Below are 24190 nucleotides of genomic sequence, written 5' to 3'. Positions count from 1 at the left end.
TGGGTTGTCTTTTGAGATAATTTCAGTAAGGCACTCTACGGCCTTGCCGGTGGTATTGGTGCCATTCTTCCCATATTCTAAGGAGGTTGTAACCAGAAGAACGTTAGGTCTCCCGAAGCCACATACTACACAGTTACTCTTTCTCAGGTCATGGGTGGTTGATTTTCATCGTGCCAAACACCCTTACACCTTTTCTTTGCGGTTGTACGTCCTGTTGTTGGTCAGATATGTTGATCAAATTGATTTTGATTATGGATTGAGGGTTATTTCTGGTGAAGTCTACCCCTACAGCTAAATCGAAGGAATTTTTGGAGGTACCTTTCACATACCATTGGTAGGTCATGGAGAAGGAATTAATCCATATTCCATACACAAGACAGCCAATTTTGTGTTGTTGTGTGTGTTGTCTGTAGTGGACCATCTGTGCACCGGTGTGGTTTCGGAAATTCACTTGTTTTTGTGGTTCGGTTTTGTTACTCTGTACCTTTCTGCTTTGACATATTTATAAAAATTGCGGGTGACATGTTTTGCCCACTGGTAATAAGGCAAGTCCTCAAACATCCTCCAGGTGGTCCTGGACCGCCCTTGGGAAAGACAGAATAAGAGTTTGCCTGTATATCAGTTCTTGCTCCTGTGTAAGAGGTCACATCTGCTGTTCCCAGAGTTCATAGCATCTTTTCACATATAACGTTGCCGTTTCCTCTACTTTGGGCTTACATGTCATTAGTTCTGAGCCCTTGACCTTAACGGGATACTTACACCTGATGGCGGGCCACAAGTGCGCGCAAACTTCTCCTAGTGGGGTGTCGTCCGCGAGCTCATGTTTGCCTGCATCTTCCTCTCTGAGTCTAATTTCCCAGGTGAGACATGAGCCCCAATGGGCGTTCTCCTGTCCCCTAACCCCAGGGTGTATCCTTGAGTGAGTTCTATTAATTTATTTATCCAGTAAATGAAATTTGACCCTCCAGTCTCTGTCAACCGCATATCCTTATCTCATGATAATAATTTACTCATTGGCCCACGGGCTGTCTCGTATGGAGGGAGCACCATTGGGTAAATGTGGCCTCCTTGTAATTGTCTTCGATTTCTGGGTCCGGTTGAGGCAGGTCACCCACTCCTTCCACAGCTGGAGCCTACACGACAGGACGCACTTTTTCTGGGGAAAACAATTCGCACTGAAACCAGTCAGTCGTGATATTTTGGTGTTTTTCCAATCATCTTCCAACCGAGTGGTCATCTTATGATGATGTCTCTTTTGAGGAAATTTGTACCTCTGATTTTCTTTTTTGTACTGTTCCACCAATGTTATCAATTGTGATTTGGTAGATGAGGGTCCTCCCACAGGGCCAATAAGGCCTTCTTTCACTGCTACCTTCACCCAATCATTAATAAGCTTTACTATTTTGTCAACATCTTCGGGTGGTCACATGACAAAGTGCATAACTGCACGTACTGGACGGCTCCCCCGCAGCTGTTGCCATTTTCTTTTTCACCACAGGGTGGTGCTCCAACTCTTGGGCACAACGCCACCATTCTAGAATGATCTGCCATTCGGTAATAATTGTCACAGCTGAAGTTTCACTCACTACAGATATGTGTTTATGGATACCTATATATTTTTTTTATGTACAGTATGTACCTATAGACGACTTTCGTAGAATTTTGCTCGAGACTATTCCGCCGTGTGATGGACTTTAAAATTCAAGTGCTGCTTTTCTATACGGAGCGGGGTCACAAAACTCAATTGTTCTGTGCAGAGATATTTCAATGCTGAGTCAACTTTGACCTTAAGCCATAATCTAGTCTGCCTTTGTTGTAAAAACCTGGAAGAGGTGCAAAACCTGGGAACTCTTCCTTGTGTAGTGACCCTGACCCAGTTGCCAGAACATCCCCCCACGTGATGGGCTGAGCAGGTCCCCTCGAAATTTTGGTTTACAGTCATCAAAGAGTCCTTTTCTTCGTTTGAACTGACAGCAGCCAAAATGGACAGATTGATGATGGAATGCAAATACAGCAACAAACTATTTGCTTAATATTCAAACATGCACGCAATGTGCTAGCCACTGGCGTTTGAGAGTACTGCAACCCGTGGGCTTCCATTCAGGGTTCTAACTGAAGATAAAATGTCTGTCTTGATATTTCATGAACTCTGCAGAAATATTTCAAATGTATGCCTTGATGTCTGTGTTAGTGTGTCAACTTTACCGGTGCAGCTACAAGAGAACTGTTTGTCCTGATTTGAAACCCCAAGCAGCATGAAATGTAATTGAACCATAAGCAGTTGATTTGCCAAGACTAAAGTTTAAACAGTCATTCCATATGCTTGATCTAGGAGTAAAGAGTACAAAGTTGGGAGTATTTTATATTAATATATGATTTAAAACCCATTTTATCGGTCAAAATTGTAGACGAGATTCAAGCTGATGGGTGTGGTCTTCTCCAGGTTTCTCCGTCCCTCTTGAACACGGCCCCTGGGTATTTAACCGGTGGCTCTCTCCTCTGCCTCTCTCTCTTGGTTCTTCGCTCTTGCCTTGCTTCCAGGCTCTTGCTATCAGCTCCCGAGCTATGGGGCGGCCACCCCTCCCCTTCCTTTGTTCGGGCACGCGGCTTGGTAACCACGGGCCTTGGGGATGGCTCCCTAGCCTCCGTGGATCACCGCTGCTAAGCCTCCAGAACAGTTGCTGCTGAGCGACCAGATACGCTCCCAGCCAAATGTGAGTTCTCTGAACTTGCTAGTGGATCCCGGAAACAGGCGGGGAGAGAGACGGTCATATTCTCCCAACGAGACTTGATGAACAACAATTTTAAAATGAAAAAAAAAAAAAAACACTTCTACTTCATAGCAATATCCCATTAACCTCTTTTAGGTGCAATAATTAGTAAAAACATTAAGAGGACCACGCCGTAAGTTCATAATATAGTGTGGTCAGTTTTAAGAAAAAAAAGATGGTATGTGTGTCCGAGTGCCCTTTAAGCATCAGCATAGAAATCCTGTAAGCAGCAGCATAGAAATATACCTTATATATATATATATATATATATATATATATATATATATATATATATATATATATACACACACACACACACACACACAGCAATTTTTTTCTCATGTGCGAGGTCTCTTATACGGTTACGATCTTACAAATCTTTTTGTGTGTTCCAAGCTGAAAGAACATCACCACACAACCTTTTTCACTTGCCCGTGTTTTTGTTCTCTGTAGTCAATTCAAATAAAAATGATGAGCTCCTTGGCGGCTGGCCATAAAGGCCGGAGCCCCCTTTGTTGAGCTGGCTATCGTTCGACCAACTTGCCGAAGAATGGCTCAGACAGGACGCCCCACCTCGCACCATGAGGTGACGAGGACAGATGGGACCCTTCCCCGCCGCAGGGCATCCTGCCAGCTCTCCAAGCTACCTTTTTGGGTGCCTGGGCAAACTCCGTTGGGAAGGAAGCAGGCAGTGCACTTCCTCTCCGAACGTCTTGCGAACAGTGACATACGGGCTCTCGCCGCCCTGCATCTGTGGTACGCCATTATGGCGTGAATTAATCTACAGTACGGTACATCAAGAAAGAGGAAAAAACTGCTTCAATAAGGAAGCAAAACCTGTGGTAACTCCACGTAATAAGAGACAGGGTTATGTCCTTGTAGAAGGGAATTTTGAAGCAAAAGAAAAAACAAAGACAACAACTACCCATCACCATGTTTTTTCCAAGGTAAAACACCAGCTAAACCATCAGCGCCTCGAGCAGAAGAGTCTCCGAGTGAACCTAAGTGAGAGCCTCTCCTCCGCCACCAACGCAAGCCTCTTCGCCTCTCTCAGGAGGCAATGTTGATGAATGTTAATTACTGTATAAGGTTATATAATTAAAGATTTAAGTAAATACGTGTACTGTTGTAATCTTTGTCACATACAAACAAACAACCATTCACACCTACGGGCAATTTAGAGTTGTCAATTAACCTACCATGCATGTTTTTGGGATGTAGGAGGAAACCGGATTACCCGGAGAAAACCCACGCAGGCACGGGGAGAACATGCAAACTCCACACAGGCGGGGCCAGGGATTGAACCCTGGCCCTCAGAACTGTGAGGCAGAGGCTCTAACCAGTCGTCCACCGTGCCGCCTTATTTGAACATAAAATACTTTATTTTTATTTACTTGCTCTTACCTGCGATTGGCTGGCGACCAGTTCAGGGTGCACCCCGCCTCCCGCCTGAAGATAGCTGGGATAGGCTCCAGCACGCGTGTGTGCCTCGTGAGGATAAGCGGTACATAAAATGGATGGATGGCTGGATATTTGCTCTTATTTTGAAATTCACAGCACTACTTTTATTTAGTAAATGTGAAAACACACAGTTGTGCTCATATGTTTGATTACCCAGGCAGAATTTGTAAGATGTGTACAATTCTTTAACGAAAACATGAAGGACCAGGCGAAACACATTTAATTAATGGGATTCAAATTAAACTGTCAATCATTATCATTAAACGAAACATAACCATAAAGAAATTAATGATGGTTGTTGTTCAGTTATCAATCGTATAAAAACAACAACAACAATATTTTACAAATTCTGTCTGGGTATGTAAACTTATGAGCACAACTGTACATATATGCAGTCATATGTCCCCGTCATATTGGAATGAAAGTGTACGCCGTTTTCATAACCTCAAGATGGCAGCATACATTTATAAAATGTGAAAGTCTTTTCATTTTCTCCTATACCTATTTAAAATGCGCATTATACGCGATAAATTATGGTACCTGTAGGTATTTAACACGTCACCATTTTTCTCACTAAATATATTTCCAAAGGTGCTATTAACATGAAATTTCCACCAGATGTTGGGAACAACCCAAGTAGCAATGACAGGTTCCAGACGCCTACTCTATGGAGAAACTAGTCGCATGTATTGCTCTGGTATGATTTTGGCCCATTCTTCCACACAAGCAGTGTTCAAATCTTGAAGGTTCCGTGGACGTCTTTAATGGACCTTATGTTTCAGTTCTTTCCATAGATTTTTTTTATTGGATTCAGGTCAGGTGATTGGCTGGGTCATTCTAGCAGCTTTACTTTTTTTCTTTGAAATCAATTGAGAGTTTCCTTGGCAGTATGCTTTGGATCATTTTACTGCTGAAATGCCCACCCTCATTTCATTTTCATCATCCTCGTAGATGACAGCAGAGTTTTGTCAAGAATGTCTCGGTACCTTTTCCCATTCATCCTTTCTTCAATAATGTGACGTTTACCAGTACCATTTGCTTAACAGCAGCCCCACAGCATCATGTCCCCACCTCCGAACTTCACTGTTGGTATGGTGTTTTTAGAGTGATGTGGAGTGCCACTTCTACTCCAAACGTGGTGTGCATTATGGCATCCGTACAATTAAATTTTGCTCTCATCCGACCAGACTATATTCTCCCAGTCTTTAATTGGCTTGTCCAAATGTTGTTCAGCAAACCTGAAACGAGCTTTGACATTATTTTTTTTCAGCAATGGGGTCTTACGTGGTGACTGTTTTCTCACTGTTTCCCTTGTGACAACAGTACCTGCTAATTCCAGGTCTTTTTGAAGCTCTGCACATGTGGTCCTTGGCTCTTGGACAACTGATTATTCTTTGCACTCGTCTGTCACAAATTTTATGAGGCGCACCTGATCAAGGCAAATTTATGGTGGTGTGATTGGCTTTCCACTTATGTATTATGGCCCCAACCGTGCTCACTCGAACGTTCAGAAGCTTAGATATGTACTTGTAAACAATGCCATTGTTATGTTTTGCAACAATTACTTTTCGATGGTCAAGTAGTTTGTGATGGTCTTGAGACAGCTCTTTGCTCTTACCCATCATGTGATGTGTCTTGACTCACACCAGCTGATATTCATTTGCACTGACAAGGGGGTGGACTGCTGTTTGAATTATGATTTTAGGTGTTGTCTTGGCTTTCCACGCCTTTTTGCACCTTTTCATGTGTTCCATCATTTTTCCTTGTCATTTTACATTATTACACAACACAACTTAATTTCTGATCTTATTTGTTCTCCTTTCTTTGTATGTATGGATTACTTGGGTTGTTCCCAACATCTGGTGAAATTTTCAGGTCAATAGCACCTTTGGAAGTATGTTTAGTGAGAAAAACGTTGACCTGTTATACACTTATTTCAGCCACTGTATACACTAACATTTGTGTCTATAAATCAGTGACACAATTGTTAAATTAATATTTATTGATAAATGTAAATTAGTATGAATACAATTTTAGTGAGGTCCAATCATGGCCGAGTGAAATACTGTTTTGCGTTGACTGCATGCTTGAATGATGTTTTTATATTTCATTCAACCAACTGGTTCTGAGTAGGCTTTTAAATGCCGGAATTAAATGAAAATCAGATATCATCCAAAATATATTCCTATATCACGTGTGCATCAATTGCTTATCTTTCCTTTGCTGCCCCAGCAGTGTTACTTTTTATTTATTTATTTATAATATATTTTCATATCACTGAACACTCACATTAGCGCCTCAAATTGCAAAGGAGAAGTCAGAAACTGGTTTCTATCGGTTTCCATGGTGAATCGACATATCGGGGCTCCATTGATGATGTCTTTTGGTTGTGACTCAAGGTGAGAGTACTTATGGAACTATTTCAGATCAGCTGTTCTGGACCCTAATGATCTCAGTTTTTCAGAACTCAGGTGTCGATTAAGAGCGTATTGAACCTGCTTGCTGGAATACTCCCTTGGTGTGCAGATTTGTTGTGTAGCTCATGGGAGGCGTTTGAGAGGCGGAGTTAGTGTAATTCGTGGAAGGGGCGGTGCAGACTTCTCAGAGTAGGCAGTTGTGGACGAAAGTGCGAGCGGGATCATGGGTGCTGCTCGCCGCTCCTCCTCGGCGCCTGTTCGCTCTCCACGGTTCTGAGAGAACCGGACGCGGGGTGGGGAAAAGAAAGTACCGTCACGTGCTCGAACTGCGAGTCGAGCGGCCAAGGAATCACAATGAAGTCGATCATCAGTGCCTTAAAAAAGGAAGGTAGGACGTTTGATCATTGTGTGTAGTGTACGTCAATCAGGCTTTTTGTTGTTGTTTTTTGTTTGTTTGTTTCTTCACAGAGTGGTTACGACTTTAAAGTTTCGATTGGTACATCTTGACGCTGTGTGTTAAAGTGTCGTGTTTCGGTGAATATTTATGTATATAATATTTTTTGTAATTCTGTATTTTTATGACAATGTCGGGAGGTCGCTGCCTATGTGGGTTACAGTGCTTGAAAAAATCCGTTAATTGACACTTTAAAAAAGAAAAGATTCCCCCGACGAGAGAGAGCGGGACATTGGAGCAGTTTTTGGGTCCCAGAACGCGATAGAACATTGAACTTTAAAGAGGAAACACACACGCCGACGTAATGATGTTCCGTTCCCCTCAACCAGACGGAATCCAAACAGCCCCTCCATCTGTCAGAGTGTGAAAGAAAGTGTGTTGTGTGCTTTCACCTGGCGCTGTTGTCACAATGACCGCGGCCACGGGGCTGCCCATCTCGGTGAGAAGAACGGTGTCAAGACACAAAAGTGATAGGCTTTTAAATGATTAAAGTTTAATATTTGCCAAATTTGGTTTGCTTGAAATATGAACAACCGCTGCAGGATAATTGCATTAATCATGAAGTTTCATCAAATGAAGGCCACTGGTGCCGTACTGAATATGTTTCAGGAGAAGATGGGTTTGCATTCATTTCTTTCTTTCTTTCTTTCTTCATTTATTTTTTCCGGGTTAATTGAAGACTAAATTGTCCATGGGTGTGAATGTTTATCTATCGGTGCCCTGCGATTGACCGGCAACTAGTCCAGAGTGTACCCCGCCTCCCAAAGTCAGCTGGACTCGGCTTCAGCTCATCAGTGTTGCCTCTGCCCAAATGTTCGCCATTTGAAAAGCTAAATCACCATTCTTATCATTGTCCTCTGAGGTAGTCATGACTGAGCGCTGTGATTTTGTAAAACAAATTATTATTATTATTTTATTTTTGCAGTCAGATTTGCACTATAACAGCCACGAGGAACATTTTCATCTTTGTCAAAACTTGGAATAAACACTAACGTAACGTAATTAACGTTAATGAAAACTCACCCCATACGAATCTGAAAAGTGTAGACGTCATTGCCTCAGATCAAATAAGAGGTCCGTTGTCTATTATGGAGTTGGTGTTTTATTTTTATTTTATTTTTTTGGTATCCTAATCTTTGAACTCTTATTAGTAAGTAAGTATTTTCTATAGCAGTGTTCATAGATAATGTTCACAAAATGGTTTACAGGACCGGTGCAAATGCAAGTAGTAGGAGTGGAAAACCTAACACAACAAATGCATACAGTAAATCAGTGTTAAGAGGACGGGAGGAAAACAACAGTTGATAAAACTCCCACAGTGTAGAATACAAAGCAATAAGATAATTTGAACTGTACAAAAGATGGCTTAAATATAAAATGTTAAGATGGGGGTCGACTGACGAGCACGTCCGCCTCGGAGGTCGTGGGTTCAGGTCCATCCTCCAGCCTTCCTATGTGGAGTTTGCATGTTCTTCCTGTGCTTTCCAGTTTCCCCCCCCCACTCCAAAAACATGCATGGTAGGTTAATTCAAGATTCGAAATTGTCCGTGGGTGTGAATGTGAGCGTAAATCAGTGATTGTCTGTACGTGCCCTGTGATTGGCCGGCGACCATTTCAGGGAGTACCTGTATCTGGGACAGACTCCAGCACACTCAAGAAAGACCCTAGTGAGGATACGTGGTACAGAGAATGGACGGATAAAGATCCTTTTTGAAACAAATAATTTTTTGAAATAAAAAAAAAACCTCGTGCCATGAACTGGTGAGCCATGTAATAAAATAAGTAATTTTGTTTGTTTATTTATGTATTGTACCTATGACATAACTGAGCTGCCTCAGTCTCAGTCAATGACAGGAACTATGAATCATAGGGAAATCATTATGAGGGTGTCTGGAAATGTATTTTGCATAAATTGTATGTTTTAGCTGGAGTATGCACAAAATAGAGGTGTCCTATCGACAGTTTTTGGTCACTTGAAATTTAGATCGGTCAGCCCTGCGTGTGTAACTACTCAGAAAGGGATATATCGAAAAATAATTGTAGAGTAGTAAACATGGAGCAAAAGAAGTGCTTTTTTGGTACTGTTAGTCACTCAGCTCACGTTGAAGCGCCAGAGCAGCAAGATGGTGCAATAGAAAGGCACCTCTCTAGCTACGAGTCCCACTTTTCGTACTTTTGGCTGTCATGACTCGTGGGACTTGACCGACCTCTCTTCTTCAAGCCAGATTGTTAGAGCCTGAAATACCACCTCTCCCAAAATTAGTTTCCTTTGTTTGACCAGAATATGAACAGAGTACTTGTAAATTTTTTTATTAATTGTGAATATGTTAACAAGACTATCAGAACCCTACCACAGCTGAGTGTCAATTACATTTGAAGATATGCATTAGACTTCCGAGACAATTTATGATGTGAACTTTATGGGTGCTTTGCCCCAATCCGAATATATCCTTGCAATGTGTACATTAATAATGCTTTTAAGCTGAAAAAAGGTAAATGACTTGGCAAGTGCAAAATTTTCTCACAGGTAATAAAAAGCAGAATTTCTTGCATGCAAACAAATACTGAATTTTTCACCTTTCCAAACCTCATTTCAATTAGATGTACATGTACATAGACTGCACAGACTTCCTTATAAGACACCTGTTTTCAGAGCCGGTCCTAGCCAATATGCTGCCCTAGGTGAGATTTTATAGGGCAACGCCCCCCTTAATTTGCAATTTACATAACGCTTACAAAAGAAATTGAATAACATTGTTTTTAACATTGTCTTTATAAAATAATGTCACCCAACTGAAAAAAATACAATTACAGTTATAATTTCAAATATAAAAATAAAAAAACAAATGAATGCATGTTATAAATATCTATCCACCCATCCATCCATCCATTGTCAACACCGCTTATCCTGGTTAGGGTCACGGGGCGCTGGAGCCTATCCCAGCTGACTTTGGGCGAAAGACGGATTACACCCTGAACTGGTCGCCAGTCAGTCACAGGGCACATATAGACACGGACAACCATTCGCACTCACATTCACACCGTCACTGAGTGGGAACTGATCCCACGCTGCCTGTACTACACCATCAATGACTCATGTTATAAATATATATTTTTTTAAAAATTTGTTTGTTCCTGATATGCATAGATGTGTAGATTACGGCAATGTCCACAGGTTACAATCTATAGATCAGGCACTTGCATGCCACACTTGGGGTCATTCTATTACAAAAAAATAACAATTGTATCGGCATTACCAGATTACTCGCAACCTTTTATTGCTTGGTGACTGTTTTTCTCAATGTCTTGATGTCTCAAAAGTATTCTCTGTCAATTGACTGTCTGTTGTCGTACAAGAGCAGCTCCAACTACTGGAGACAAATTCCTTGTGTGCTTTTGACATACTTGGCAAAAAAAGATGATTCTGATTGTCACTCACTAACTCATTACAAGGTCAACTTTTACAGTTGCACCCTTCACCAAATGTTTTTTGACCCTTAAAGCTTACCTTACCCGAGTGCATAGACTTCTGACAGCTTGTAATACGTGCTAATTAACTGGTAGCAAGTAGCAAATTAATTCAACGAACAAATAAACATAATAAAATGTTTCATTTCTGCATTTTAACCAGTCATTCTTCACATTTTTTTATAATAGAAAAATACAAATAAAATTGTTTCGTTTTAAAATTTAAAATATAATAATTTAAATTTCCATGCGTTCCACTTTGCTTTTTGACTATTGTAATATTTCTATTCAGGATTTTACTTTATTATAAATGAGTGAAATCACTAATTGGACACAGGTTGAGTATTGCCGGGTGAGAACTAAATCCAGCTCCACAAGCTATGAGATCACGGGCAGTGTGGAACTCACACAAATTGAGTGGTGACTCCACAATTTCCTAGCTCATTAGATATTAGCGCCTCTTCCTTTCATTAACACATCTGTTGTATACAGAGAGCTTAAGGTCTTGGATTCTGTTCTGGGAATGCGACAATGACTCAGTAAATCCACCCCCTTCAGGTTCTCTCAGCTAGGAAAGCGAAGAGCATGAACTTCACCACAGCAAATCGCAGACGTTTGCTGCCAGCGATAGTACTAATCAGCTCGTTATCATGTGCTCCTCATCGAAATGGCTTCAGGCTGTCCTCTGCACTCCCGCTATGCACTGCTGTAGTTGCAAGGAGTTCTGGTGACGGCCCGTCATCTCACAGTGTAACGAAAAGAAGTGTCCATGGGGAAATCATGGCCTCCCTCCATTACTAGTTCAGTCTGACACCATAGCACAGGAATCTTAGGCCGGTGGAACGCAACTCTGCTCATTGTAATTCTGATAATCATGCTAATGATGGTATGAGAGAAATCAGAATTGGGGATGCAGTCATGGAAATCTCTCTGTGTTACTGGGAGACGACAGTGTCCTATATTGGTTTTCAATGAAAGATTTGATTTGGATGTATTGAAACCTCGACAGACGTGTATAAAAGGATGGGAAGGGAATGAGGTGGCTCAATTAATTGATAGATCAGTATGGATATGTAAGTACAGTCTAACTTTCCCTGTTTCTATAGTATTCCAAGACACTGAAAACATAACCATAAATACTGTATGTTAAGTATTTTTAAATTGATGTTTACTAAGCACAAAGTTACAGCGGGGCAGGTGTGCAAAAAGCCTGAGCATATCACAATGAACGTTCCTCAAGTAGTTACCAGTATGTTGTTTTGTCTGATTTGTCTGCTTTTATTCCAGTCTGTCCACCCATCTTTAAAAACTACCCAATAGATTTTGCACAGATTTAGCAGAGTGGTTTAAAACTGGCATGGGTATGGAAGAGATCATTCAGTCTGCTTAACATTATATTTATCCATAGTTTGAATGACTATAGGAAGATCCTCAAAATTAGGGGTGCACTTGTGAAGACACATTTGCTATGATTGGATATGATCCTGAAAAAATATAAATACTCCAGGGAGAAGTATTCAGAAAGTGAACATTAATTCCCTTCAGAGCAGCATTTTAATTAATTAATTACTATGAGCTTTACTTTCTTCATATCTTGGGGGGTTCCAACATCAGTTTTCAGTAAGACATTCAGCAATGCCTATTCGTCATATTCAGTTCAATTTGTTGTTATTCTATTATCTCTTACTGTATATACAGTATAATTATTTCCAAGCCATAGATTTTTTTTTCCTTTGGAGAGAAGATGCTCATCTTCTCCCGAGGCTCGCATTAATTTTCTCTGGGTTCTCTGGCTACCTCGCACATTTAAAATCCATGAGTGTTAGGTTAATTGAAGCCTCTAAATTGTCGTTCGCAGTGAATGTGTGTGTGAATGGTTGTTTGTCTATGTTTGTCTATATGTGTTCTTTGATTAGTTAGCAATCAGTCCAGGCTTACCCCAAACTTAGCTGGGATAGGCTCCAGGACACCTCCATTCATCCATTATCTGAAACGCTTATCCTCACTAGGGCCACGGGTGTACTGGCACCTATCCTAGCTGACTTTAGTATACCGTGAATTGGTCACCAGCCAGGCAATTCAGAATCAGAATCATCTTTATTTGCCAAGTATGTCCAAAACACAGAAGGAATTTGTCTCCGGTAGTTGGAGCCGCTCTAGTACAACAGACAGTCAATTTACAGAACACTTTGGAGACATAAAGACATTAACAAAAAACAACTTGTGCAAAAAGATGCAGAGTCCTCTAGCACTTAGAGCAGTTCGAATGACTAATATTGCAATAGTCCGGTGCAATGACCATTGTGCAAAGGGCGCTGAGACTTCAAGGAGTGTATGCGGTTTAAAGTGACGAGTAGTGCGATCATCTGGGACAATGATCGGTTGTGCAAATGTTACAGATACTCCTCAATCAGTGTGCAAATGGAGCAGATGCTACTCTGGCATGAGTGGCCAGTATATGCAAATAGTGCAGCATGGCGAGACAACGGCAGTGAGTGCACGAGTAATACATAATTGGCCCCACAGAAATGTGACAACGAACTCAAGTCAAAAAATTGCCAGCTTGTTGTAATTGAATTATAGGTTAGGTGTTTAAGAAGTTGATCGCAAGAGGGAAGAAGCTGTTGGAATGTCTACTCGTTCTAGTTTGCATTGATCGGTAGCGCCTACCTGAGGGAAGGAGCTGGAAGAGCTGGTGACCGGGGTGCGGAGGGTCCGAGAGGATTTTGCACGACCTTGTCTTAGTTCTGGCAGCGTGCAAGTCCTCAATGGTGGGTAGGGGGGTACCGACAATCCTTTCAGCAGTTTTGATTGTCCGTCGCAGTCGGAGTTTGTCCTTTTTTGTAGCAGCACCAAACCAGACTGTGATGGAAGAACACAGGACTGATTCGATGACCGCTGTGTAGAACTGTCTCAGCAGCTCCAGTGGCAGGCCGTGCTTTCTCAGAAGCCGCAGGAAGTACATCCTCTGCTGGGCCTTTTTGAGTCAGTCTGCTTAACATCAGCAAACATCAGTCTGCAGGGCACATATAGACACATGACCATTCACACTCACATTCACACCTACGGCCAATTTAGAGACATCAGTTAACCTTACATGCATGTTTTTGGAATGTGGAAGGAAACTGGAGTACCCGAAGAAAACCAACGCTGGTATGGGGAGAACATGCAAACTCCACACAGAGGCCGGATTTAAACCCGAGACCTCAAACCAGTCGGCAACCTGTGACTGTACTGAGAAAAAAGTGGTTTAGAAAATAGATGGCTGAGTGGACTGAGAAGATACTGTTTGCTTTGGTTCTTCTGAAATTGGAGCAGTGCAAAAACTGTTGAAAAAGGGCATGATTTATTAAGATCTCAAATAGTGCTAAATGCGTATTTACCCTAACAGGTGGTGCAAGCTTTTTGGTGGGCATGTTGCCTGTGATCTACTAAGATTGCAATCTTTTACTAGGATCCAATAGTGGGCACTAAATTGCATGTTCACTTCCTGCAACAGATTGCTTGCACTTTTGGCAACAGGTGTAAAAGTAGAGGAGACAGCCATAATTAAAAGAGGGTTTATGCTTTAGGTAGTTTTGATGGCATTAGTGGGGGAAGAAAAACGAGTCACAGAAAAGAAATCGATCGATGTGATAATTCTGGGAAGCCAACAACCACATGCTGTAAAAGCTTGGGCTGTCACGACAACAAATTTTTTTAGGACGATATATTTTCCCCAAAAACTATCACGATAAATGATAATGATTCCCCCCCATGCCTCTGAAATCATGAGAAATAAGGCCCACCCTTGAGGTCCAGGACTGTGTGGTTGGTCCGCTGAAGGTGCTGGAGACGAGACCTTCGTCTGTCAATCAAATACATTCATTAATAACTGGCTGAATAATGTGTGCCTCTGAGGTTATGCTTAATAAACAGTTATCTTTTCCATGTGTGTGTTTGTTGGCAGAGCTGGGTAGAGTAGCCAAATATTGTCCTGAAGTAAGAGTACTGTTACTTGAAAATATGACTCAAATAAAAGTAAAAAGTAGTCCTCCTAAAAATTACTTGCGTAAGAGTAAGAAAGTACTCAATGAAAATAACTACTCAAGTACTGAGTAAATAATGAATAACTTTAGATTTTTTTTAAATCAGAGCATTAATGTCAAATAAAAATAAAAAAGTGAAAAGTCCAAAATTCTGATATTGCTGTGTGTGTGTGTGTGCGCGTGTGTGACTGCATGTGTGTGAGCGAGATTAGCACATACACTAAAAGATGGCTGTTTTATTTATGATCATAAAATAGGGCTAATGTGTTTTTCCAAGTTAGAAGTAGGCTGGAATATCCACGTTGGGGAAGACGTTGCCAAACAAATACAATGCATGAAAGCTGTTGTTTTTTTGGTCATCTGAAATTTAAACACAGTTACGCGCCATTGCCTTCAATGGGAACGGCAACCTTCCCAACATGGCCGCCACGTAGGCACGTCGAGTAGCTGGGCTGCCGTAACTAGTGTTCATGTCCCCACGAAGCCCAATAGAAGACCTGAGCTGTGTCGTTTTATTGGTGAATTATAGTCAAACGTCACTAGCGGTTACGTTGGATTGGAGCAAACCGCTCCCAATGCAGAATTCGAAGACTAAACGGATAGATCACAAATGAAATAATTAATAAGCAATAATTGATAAATAAAAGGCGGCACGGTGGCCGACTGGTTCGAGCGTCAGCTTCACAGTTCTGAGGTGCGGGGTTCAATCCCCGTCCTTGCCTGTGTGGAGTTTGCATGTTCTCCCCGTGCCTGCGTGGGTTTTCTCCGGGCACTCCGGCTTCCTCCCACATCCCAAAAACATGCATTAATTGGAGACTCTAAATTGCCCGTAGGCATGACTGTGAGTGTGAATGGTTGTTTGTTTGTATGTGCCCTGCGATTGGCTGGCAACCAGTTCAGGGTGTACCCCGCCTCCTGCCCGATGACAGCTGGGATAGGCTCCAGCACTCCCGCGACCCTAGTGAGAAGAAGCGGCTCAGAAAATGGATGGATGAATGATAAATAAAAGTAGCGAGCGGCATGTAGACCATTGTAATGGAGTAAAAGTACTGTATCCTCTTCACATAAATGCTTGAGTAAAAGAAGAATGTATGCTGCCTTAAAATTACAATTTATCCAAGATGCTACTTGAGTAAATGCAACGGTGTAAATGTAGTGCGTTCCCACCCACCTCTCTTACTAACAACATGCAACAATTCGGAGGGAGGTGCTGATGTTTAAAACTACTTTGCCACGGTGGAGCGAGCTGTTTTGCGCCTTAGCCCGCTAGCTCATTAGCTTGCGGGCTAGCAAACGTAATAAACTAACTTTCCCATGTGTCTCACATACAACAACTCAGAGCGAGGCGCTGACGTATTAAACGACCTCACCGCAGTCGAGCAATCTCCTTAGCTTGCTTGCCTGCGGGCTAGCTCATTAGCTTGTGGGCTAGCCAACGTAATAAACAGTTAACTTTAAGTGTTTCTGTTGTGTGCTACACACTGCACATTGAGTATTGGAGCGCAGCCGACAACAGTCCACAGGTCCACTCGCGGCTACTGACACAGCCGTCCAACTCGCCATCGGCTCTCACTGTGTGAGCCAGCTTACCACAACAATGACAATTTGTTGAGCTCAGAAAAAACTATCGTGTCCATTTTATTTATCGAACAATAAGTCAATGTAGCAATTATTGTGACAGGCCTAGTATACGTAAGCCATGTTTTGTGTAATTTACCTCGTCCAGAGCGCAGGGCAATTGGATGTACGTGCCCATTACAAATTTCCCAGATGCATGGAAATACAGAGTTGATAGGAGTTTTGTCATAGGTGATATGGCATGACCCAGTCTTGACACCGGCTCCAAGGTCAGCCCTTAGATCATTCAGAAGCTCCAAATTTACATTGCTGAATAGACAATATGTCTCTAACTTTTGTTTCTGTTTGTCTTCAGTTTTCAAAAAACGTTTATATGAGCGGAAAAGGTCTTTACGCCGCCTCTCATCTTGCCTGCGCTATGCTGGCACCGCTTTGCGGGCTGGGTCGCACCTGTCTTTCAGATACGGTATTTAAAGACACAAACTTGGTGATCGCAATTCATCTCAGGTTTGATAAATCACATTGTGCGTGCAAAATGTGTCTTTTTGCATATACTTCTCCCCGCAAAATGAGCTGCGGGTGCGCTTGAATAGTAGATCAGCCTAGACATCTGTTTGCAGTCATGTTTGCACCCATTTGAAACTTTTATCAAATCAGACCCGTAGTGTTCCTAAATTGTCATCAAAGTCTGCAATTAAGCTACCATCAAGGATCTCCATGATTGAGTTGTTGACGAGATGTGGGCAGACCTAGATGGTTGGTTGTCAAGAATTCCCCCAACATCTTTGACTCTACACTGTGGCATTAGCAATGAGGGAGGGCAATTAGAGAAAAAAAGAGAAAAAGAAAGCTTTGAGTGTTGGGGTACACCGGTTTTGAGGATTATATTTGTAAACTGGCGGCATGGTGGACGACTGGTTAGCACATCAGCCTTACAGTTATGAGGACCCTGGTTCAAATCCCGCTTTGCCCGTGTGGCATTGTCATGTTTTCCCCGTGCCTGTGTGGGTTTTCTCTGGGTACTCCAGTTTCCTCCCAGATCCCAAAAACATGCATGGTAGGTTAATTGAAGACTCCAAATTCCCTGAAGGTGTGAATGGTTGTTTGTTGATATGTGCCCTGGACATGGCTGACGACCAGTTCAGGGTGTATCCCTGAACCAAAGATTGCTAAGATACGTTCCCGTGACCCTCGTGAGGATAAGCGGTACGGAAAATGGATGGATATTTGTAAACCTTCCGTAAGTGAGAGCTGCCATTAATGTTGTTTCCCAGGCTCGACACGGAGAAGCACTGATTTTTAACATCATGTACATCAGCTAATATTGCTTGATAAGGGCTTCTGATTGGTTGTTTTTTTCATATGAAAAGTTTTTTTAAAAGATGAATTTTGTTACTTGATTGATTTTTTTATTTAAATTTTTATACCAAAGCTTGAATTAAAATACTATGTTACGGGTGGACATTGCCTAGAAACAGATGGAGTAGAACAGAAGAGCATTCGTAAGTGGTCACAAAGCCTATCAGCATTTGATTGACAACCATTTACCCTATGTATTACGTTTCATCTCCTCCACATACAATTGATCACGATACTCTACTGATGTCTTCCCTCTGTTACTCCCCTGCAGTGCCTTTCCGTGAGGCTCCAGCATATTCCAAACGGCGCCAAGGTCCATCATCTGGTAACACCAGTGGAAACAGCCAATCCCCCGCGTCTTTATCAGCTCCACGGCTCCTGCTGCGCTCTAACAGTGACAACAACCTAACAGTGAGTCAGTACCAGCAGCACGGTTCACCGAGCAACTGGGCACCCCGTCTACAGCAACACCCAAACAGGGCCAACCAGCAGGGTCACTCACAGCCTGGCTCCTCAGCATTACATCGCAGCCTGTCACCCCAGCTGCTTCAGCAGATGCCCAGCGGCAGCCCCAATGGCAATGTGGTGGTTCGGACCATGGGAAAGGGGTCAAGGAGCCGGTCACCCTCCCTCAGCCGGCTGGGGGAAGAGACCCGACTGGCTATACCCTCACAGCGCCAACCCAAGTGAGCATCTTCAACTCAGCAAATTAATGTTATCAGATCAATACCACTTCCCTCTTGCGCTTCATCTTCTTTTCACAAGACCCATTTAAATTAACCATGAATGTATTGATAAATATTTGTCAATATTTGCTGCTGTGACATACACCTCTGTGGTGAAATTAATCCTGATCTGCCACATACACAGTATCAATCAATCTATATACAGCAGCTGAAATAAGTATTTAAAACGTCACCATTTTTCTCACTAAATATATTTCCAAAGGTGCGATTGACATGAAAGTTTCACCAGATGTTGGGAACAACCCAAATAACCCATACATACAAAGAAAGTAGAACAAATGAGGTCAGAAATTAATTCTCTTTAATAATGTGAAATGACACAGGGGATCAAGTATTGAACACACCAACTGTTATTTATTTAATACTTTGTACAAAAGCCTTTGGTTGGAATTACAGATTCAAGACGCCTCATGTATGGAGAAACTAGTCGCATGCATTGCTCTGGTGTGATTTTGGTCCATTCCTCCACACAAGCAGTCTTCAAATCTTGAAGGTTCCGTGGGCTTCTTTTTTGGACCTTGAGTTTTAATTATTTTCATAGATTTTCGATTGGATTCAAGTCAGGTGATTGTCTGGGCCATTCAAGCATTTTTTTTTCTTTTAAACCAATTGAGAGTTTCCTTGGCAGTATGTTTCGGATCATTATCCTGCTGAAATGTCCACCCTCATTTTATTTTCATCATCCTCGTAGATGGCAGCAGATTTTTGTCAAGAATGTCTCGGTACATTTGCCCATTCATCCTTCCTTCAATCATGTGAAGTTTACCACCACCATTTTCTGACAAGCAGCCCCACACTATCATGTTCCCACCTCCGAACTTCACTGTTGGTATGGTGTTTTTAGGGTGATGTGCAGTGCCAGTTCTCCTCCAAACGTGGTGTGCATTATGGCCGTACAGTTAAATATCCGTACAGTTAAATTTTGCTCTCATCCGACCACACTATATTCTCCCAGTATTTAACTGATTTTTCCAAATGTTGTTCAGCAATCTTGAAACGAGCGTTCACATGCTTTTTTTTTTTTTTTTTTAAACAATGGGGTCTTGCTGTGATGAGTGTTCATACAGGCCATGGCGGCAGAATGCATTACTCACTGTTTTCCTTGTGACAACAGTACCTGCTAATTCCAGGTCTTTTTGAAGCTGAACAGGTGGTCCTTGGCTCTAGGACAACTCTTCTGATTATTCTTTGCACTCCTCTGTCAGAAATCTTGTGAGGGGCACTTGATCGAGACAAATCAATGGTGTTATGATTGGCTTTCCACTTACGTATTATGGCCCCAACTGTGCTCACTGGAGCGTTCAGAAGCTTTGATATGCGCCTGTAACTAATGCCATAGTTAGTTTGCGATGGCCTTGAGACAGCTCTCTGCTCTTACCCATCATGAGATGTGTCTTTACTCACACCTTGGCAATGAGACCTTTTTGTCGGCCATCAATTAGGACTGAACCGGCTGATATTCATTTGCACTGACAAGGGGCTGTAATGCAGTTTGATTATGGATAGATTTTAGGTGTTGTCTTGGCTTTCCATGCTTTTTTTGCACCTCGCTTTCTTCATGTGTTCAATACATTTTCCCTGTATCATTTCACATTATTACACATAACTTAATTTCTGATCTTATTTGTTCAAATTTTGTTGTATGTATGGATTGCTTGGGTTTTTCCCAACATCTGGTGAAATTTTCATGTCAATAGCACCTTTGGAAATGTATTTAGTGAGAAAAATGGTGACGTGTGAAATACTTATCTCAGCCGCTGTATGATTGCAGTAGATGTGAGAGGTGTTTCTGTTATTTAGGTTACTTAGAGTAGTTTTGTTGTAGTTTCTGTAACTGTTTTTAGAAGTTGTTTAATGGGGCAGTTTGCCATCTTTTAGCCGTGACTTCACTAACCAACCCCCCCAACCAAGTCAGAGTGTGCGAAAGTGGACGAGACTGCTCAGGTGTTAGAGGGGTCGTCTCTAGGGTTGGGCATTGTTTGAATTTGAGAGATTCCGGTCCCGATTCCAGTTCCTCATTTTGATTCTGGTTCCAAACGATTCTCGATTTCGATTCTTTTAGAGGGCTGTGTCAAAAAAGTTTCATGGTTTTTATAAGGGCTACCTGCAGCATAGACTAAAATGAACATTAGATTCAGGGTCCTTTATAACCAGTATCAATATCAAACTTATGAACTAAAAGTCAATGTGTGTAACTAACCCATTCAACTTACTATTCATAATTGTTTCAGCTAAAAGTTAAATATAGCATTGTTAAAATAATTATTTGCTACTGTTTTATCACGTGAAATGGTTTATAGGTGCAAATTCTAACTTGAATTTCTGTTTTAAGCATGTAGCTTTTTATTTTGAAGGGTACACAACAGCATGAAAGGTACCTTCACACGACACAGATGAAAATCAAAGTAAAACGAGTCCGCAGTGAAAAAGAGTAATGAATGGAACCATCCATCCATCCATTGTCTGAGCCTCTTCTCCTCACTAGGGTCGCGGGCGTGCTGGAGCCTATCCCAGCTAATCATCGGGCAGGAGGCGGGGTACACCCTGAACTGGTTGTTAGCCAATCGCAGGGCACATACAAACATACAACCATTTGCACTCACAGTCACACCTACGGGCAATTTAGAGTCTCCAATTAATGCATGTATTTTTTGGGATGTGGGAGGAAACCGGAGTGCCCGGAGAAAACCCACGCAGGCAAGGGGAGAACATGCAAACTCCACACAGGCGGGGCGGGGATTGAACCCCGGTCTTCAGAACTGTGAGGCTGACGCTCTAACCAGTCGGTCACCGTGCCGCCATGAATGGAACCAAATTACTGTAAAACAGTTGATTCCTTTACCTGTACCCACCGATGAGGTACAAGGTTTGTGATACTGTGAGACAACGTTGATGTGAATTTTGTCCCAATTCGTTGTGATGTAAAGTTGCTAGTTTGACCTTTGGTGAAGTTTTAGCTCAATGTTAAGCTTGTAATGCGACTGTTTATATTATTATTTTTTTGTCTGTCATCAGCTCTTACATTGGTTTTAAAACTAAAGTAAATGCTGAAACCAACAGGGCAAGAGTGCAACTCACCGTTTAACTTGTTAGCTGCCTCAATGTTGGCATAGACGTGTTTTATTGTTTCTCACTCACTCAATTGACTTCACTGAAGTTCCGCGCTGTATAGGCTGAGTCTCGGAGCGGGAGGGAGCACGTCAGACCTCTACACATTGGGAAAGCCTCCTTTACACAATATACTTAGGCGACTAGTCATTTATTTTTAACAAAATTAAGAAACACTTTTGTCCCCCGCCGCCGTTGGGCACAAGCACGTCTTTGTCTTTGTTTTTTGTTGGTTTTCCCCACTTTCTTCTTCGTGGTCGGTGGACTGTAGGCATCGAAACTGGGAATCGAAATTTTTAAATTTGAGCGATTCCAGGAGAACTGGAAGGTTAGTCCCGGTTTCAATCGGTTCTCGATTCTCAATGTGCTACCCTAGTCGTCTCCCATCCCAAAGGTTTTGAGTTCAATCCTCAGTCCCTGTGACCAGTGTCCTTGAGCAAGATACTGAATCCCCAGTTGCTTTACCTTGTTTGTCACGCCTTCAGTCTCTGATTGGTTGATCTTCTTCAGGCGTGGTAGTTTCTTAAAAAAATGTAACAACTTCAAACTTCCCCATTGAAGTTGTTTAGAGAGTCAAAAGATCAAGTATTCCAGAAATACCAGAGAAATAAAGAAAAACCAAATAGATTATTAAATTAATCAAAATTGAACAAGTAAGGTCTTAAATTGAAGAGCTATAACCTCCACCATGATGACAAACATTTCATAAAAAATTTTTTATAACATGTATGTTGTAATATTTAACATACAAATAACATTTTAACATATTAAATGGTCAGAATCATAAAAGTAACAAATTGAATAACTGAGATGTGAGAAGTGAAATCCAACTGTATCCCTGTAGCACGTCAGAGCTCGTTGGCATACAGCATGAGTACCGTATGATCTGTGTGTGTGTATGTGTGTGTGTGTGTGTGCGCATGTGCGTACATGCGCCACCTCCACCTGATTTGTTTGTGTCCGTCCACAATCTGTGGCATGAGCGAGAGCATGTGATCGGCGGAGGATTAAAGTGTGACGGGTGTTTATCTTGGAGCGATGTAACTGTCAATCCCGATTAAGACACATGCTCACTGCCCCCCTCCTCTGCCTCCTCCTCCTCCTCCTTGGCAGATGGACTCATTTGGAAGCACTGTGCAGAACCAACACTACCCACTCTCTGTACAAGTCATAGAAGGGAGGGAGATAAACTGTGTATTATGGAGAAGTTGTGAAAGTAAAGCAGTCATATAAAGTATGGGGTGTAGGCTTTTGATGATGGCAGAATAAAAAATTAAAAAAATCGCGTTCACAGTCATGGTGAAGGGGACTGAAAGAAGGGGCGGAGAAATGGAGGAGGATGGTTGTCTCACAAAACATCACTATGATGCCAGTTTGACATGCTTCACCAAAATCTTTGGGGGTGTCAACAGAAAGTGATGTGGTTGTTGACAGAGGGGCTGCACGTCTCAACAACAATTCAGATCCAATAAAGTTTTACTTCACATCTGCATTTTTCTTTTCACTCTCTCGATCTTCTGGTGGAATTCATTCATTCAATCACCTTGGCGTTATTGGACAACCACAAGGTGACCTTGATTTTAATCCCAGGACCTTGCCTACAATAAATGAAATATAAATCTACTTTGGACCATTGATTTAATAAAAGACCAGTTTCTATCTAATGGTTGTCCTCATAAGGGTCACAGGTGAGCTGATGCTGATCCCAGCTGACTTTGAGGGAAAAGGGTGGTAAACCCCAGATCGGTCACCAGCCATTTGCAGCACAAATACTGTATATACAAACAATTCACGCTCGCATTCACACCTAAGGACAATTTAGTCTTCAAGTAACCTTACTTGATTTATTGTGCCTACGACATAATTGAGCTGGAATGTGGGAGGAAGACACATGCATGCATACTCCACAAAGGAAACCAAGAGCCGATATTCAACCCCCTTTTTGGTGCATTCATGTTAATATGTAACATTACTGCAGTTGATCATGAGTGAAATGTGTACCTGTGTATATCACACAACGCAGCCTCCTTGGGAAAGTCTTTCACTATGTACAGGATCTCCTGTGATATTGACAGACAGGCACAGCAAGTAATGTGGTCACTGTATCAGACTCTCATGGTGAAGAATTTACTGGTCAGTGTACGTTCCCGTCCTCATCCAAAGCCACAAGCTTTGGGAAGTGAAAGAAAGGACAAGGTTGCAGATATAAGTAGCCAAAATGTTTTCCCGTCACAGGTGTCTGGGCTCATATTTGTAAAATGCTCTCTTCAGATAGGCACCTTCCCTGTGTCCTTCAAAGCAGCATTGGTGACGCCCTCTCTGAAGCGGAGCAATTTAAATTTTCATAATTTTAACAACTACCGACCTGTATCTAACTTACCATTTTTTTAATCAAAATTTTAGAAAAACTAGTTTTTATTCAACTCACTGACTTTTCAGCAAATGTAAACATTTTTTTAAAGTATCTGTCTAGTTTTAGGGTTAACCATAGCACAGAAACTGCCCTCCTAAAGATTAAATGGTTTTAGTGGCAATCTTATCTGTAAATGAACACTTGTTTCTGCTGGATATTGGTGCTGCCTTTGATACAATAGACCGCACTATTCTTTGAAACCTGGGAGGCCTCTCTGCTGCATGACGCAAACTTTTATGCTAAGCTTAGATACATGCTCCTCATAAATCCATGAAAGAATATCCATGATGCAAGGATCTATTTTAGGCCCTGTCCTATTGAATTTGTGTATGCTCCCTTTTGACGGAGTCATCAGGAAGCATGAAGTTAACTTTCACATCTACATTG

The 24190-nt window shown here is 41.9% G+C and overlaps 1 protein-coding gene across 3 annotated transcripts in view; it reads left to right on the top strand.

The window, feature by feature from the left end:
- LOC133395980 (SH3 and multiple ankyrin repeat domains protein 2-like) overlaps positions 1 to 24190 on the top strand; it is a 304904-nt gene that overhangs the window by 173739 nt on the left and 106975 nt on the right. For all 3 annotated transcript variants that reach the window (XM_061665354.1, XM_061665346.1, XM_061665361.1), the window contains exon 11: positions 17808 to 18222. In XM_061665354.1, the coding sequence (XP_061521338.1) occupies positions 17808 to 18222 (415 nt within the window). The remainder of the gene's footprint in view (positions 1 to 17807; positions 18223 to 24190) is intronic.

Source organism: Phycodurus eques, chromosome 2 (assembly GCF_024500275.1).
Source record: "Phycodurus eques isolate BA_2022a chromosome 2, UOR_Pequ_1.1, whole genome shotgun sequence".
NCBI lineage: Eukaryota > Metazoa > Chordata > Actinopteri > Syngnathiformes > Syngnathidae > Phycodurus > Phycodurus eques.
Note: the sequence above shows the minus strand (reverse complement) of the source record. Positions and strands in the feature narration are given on the sequence as shown.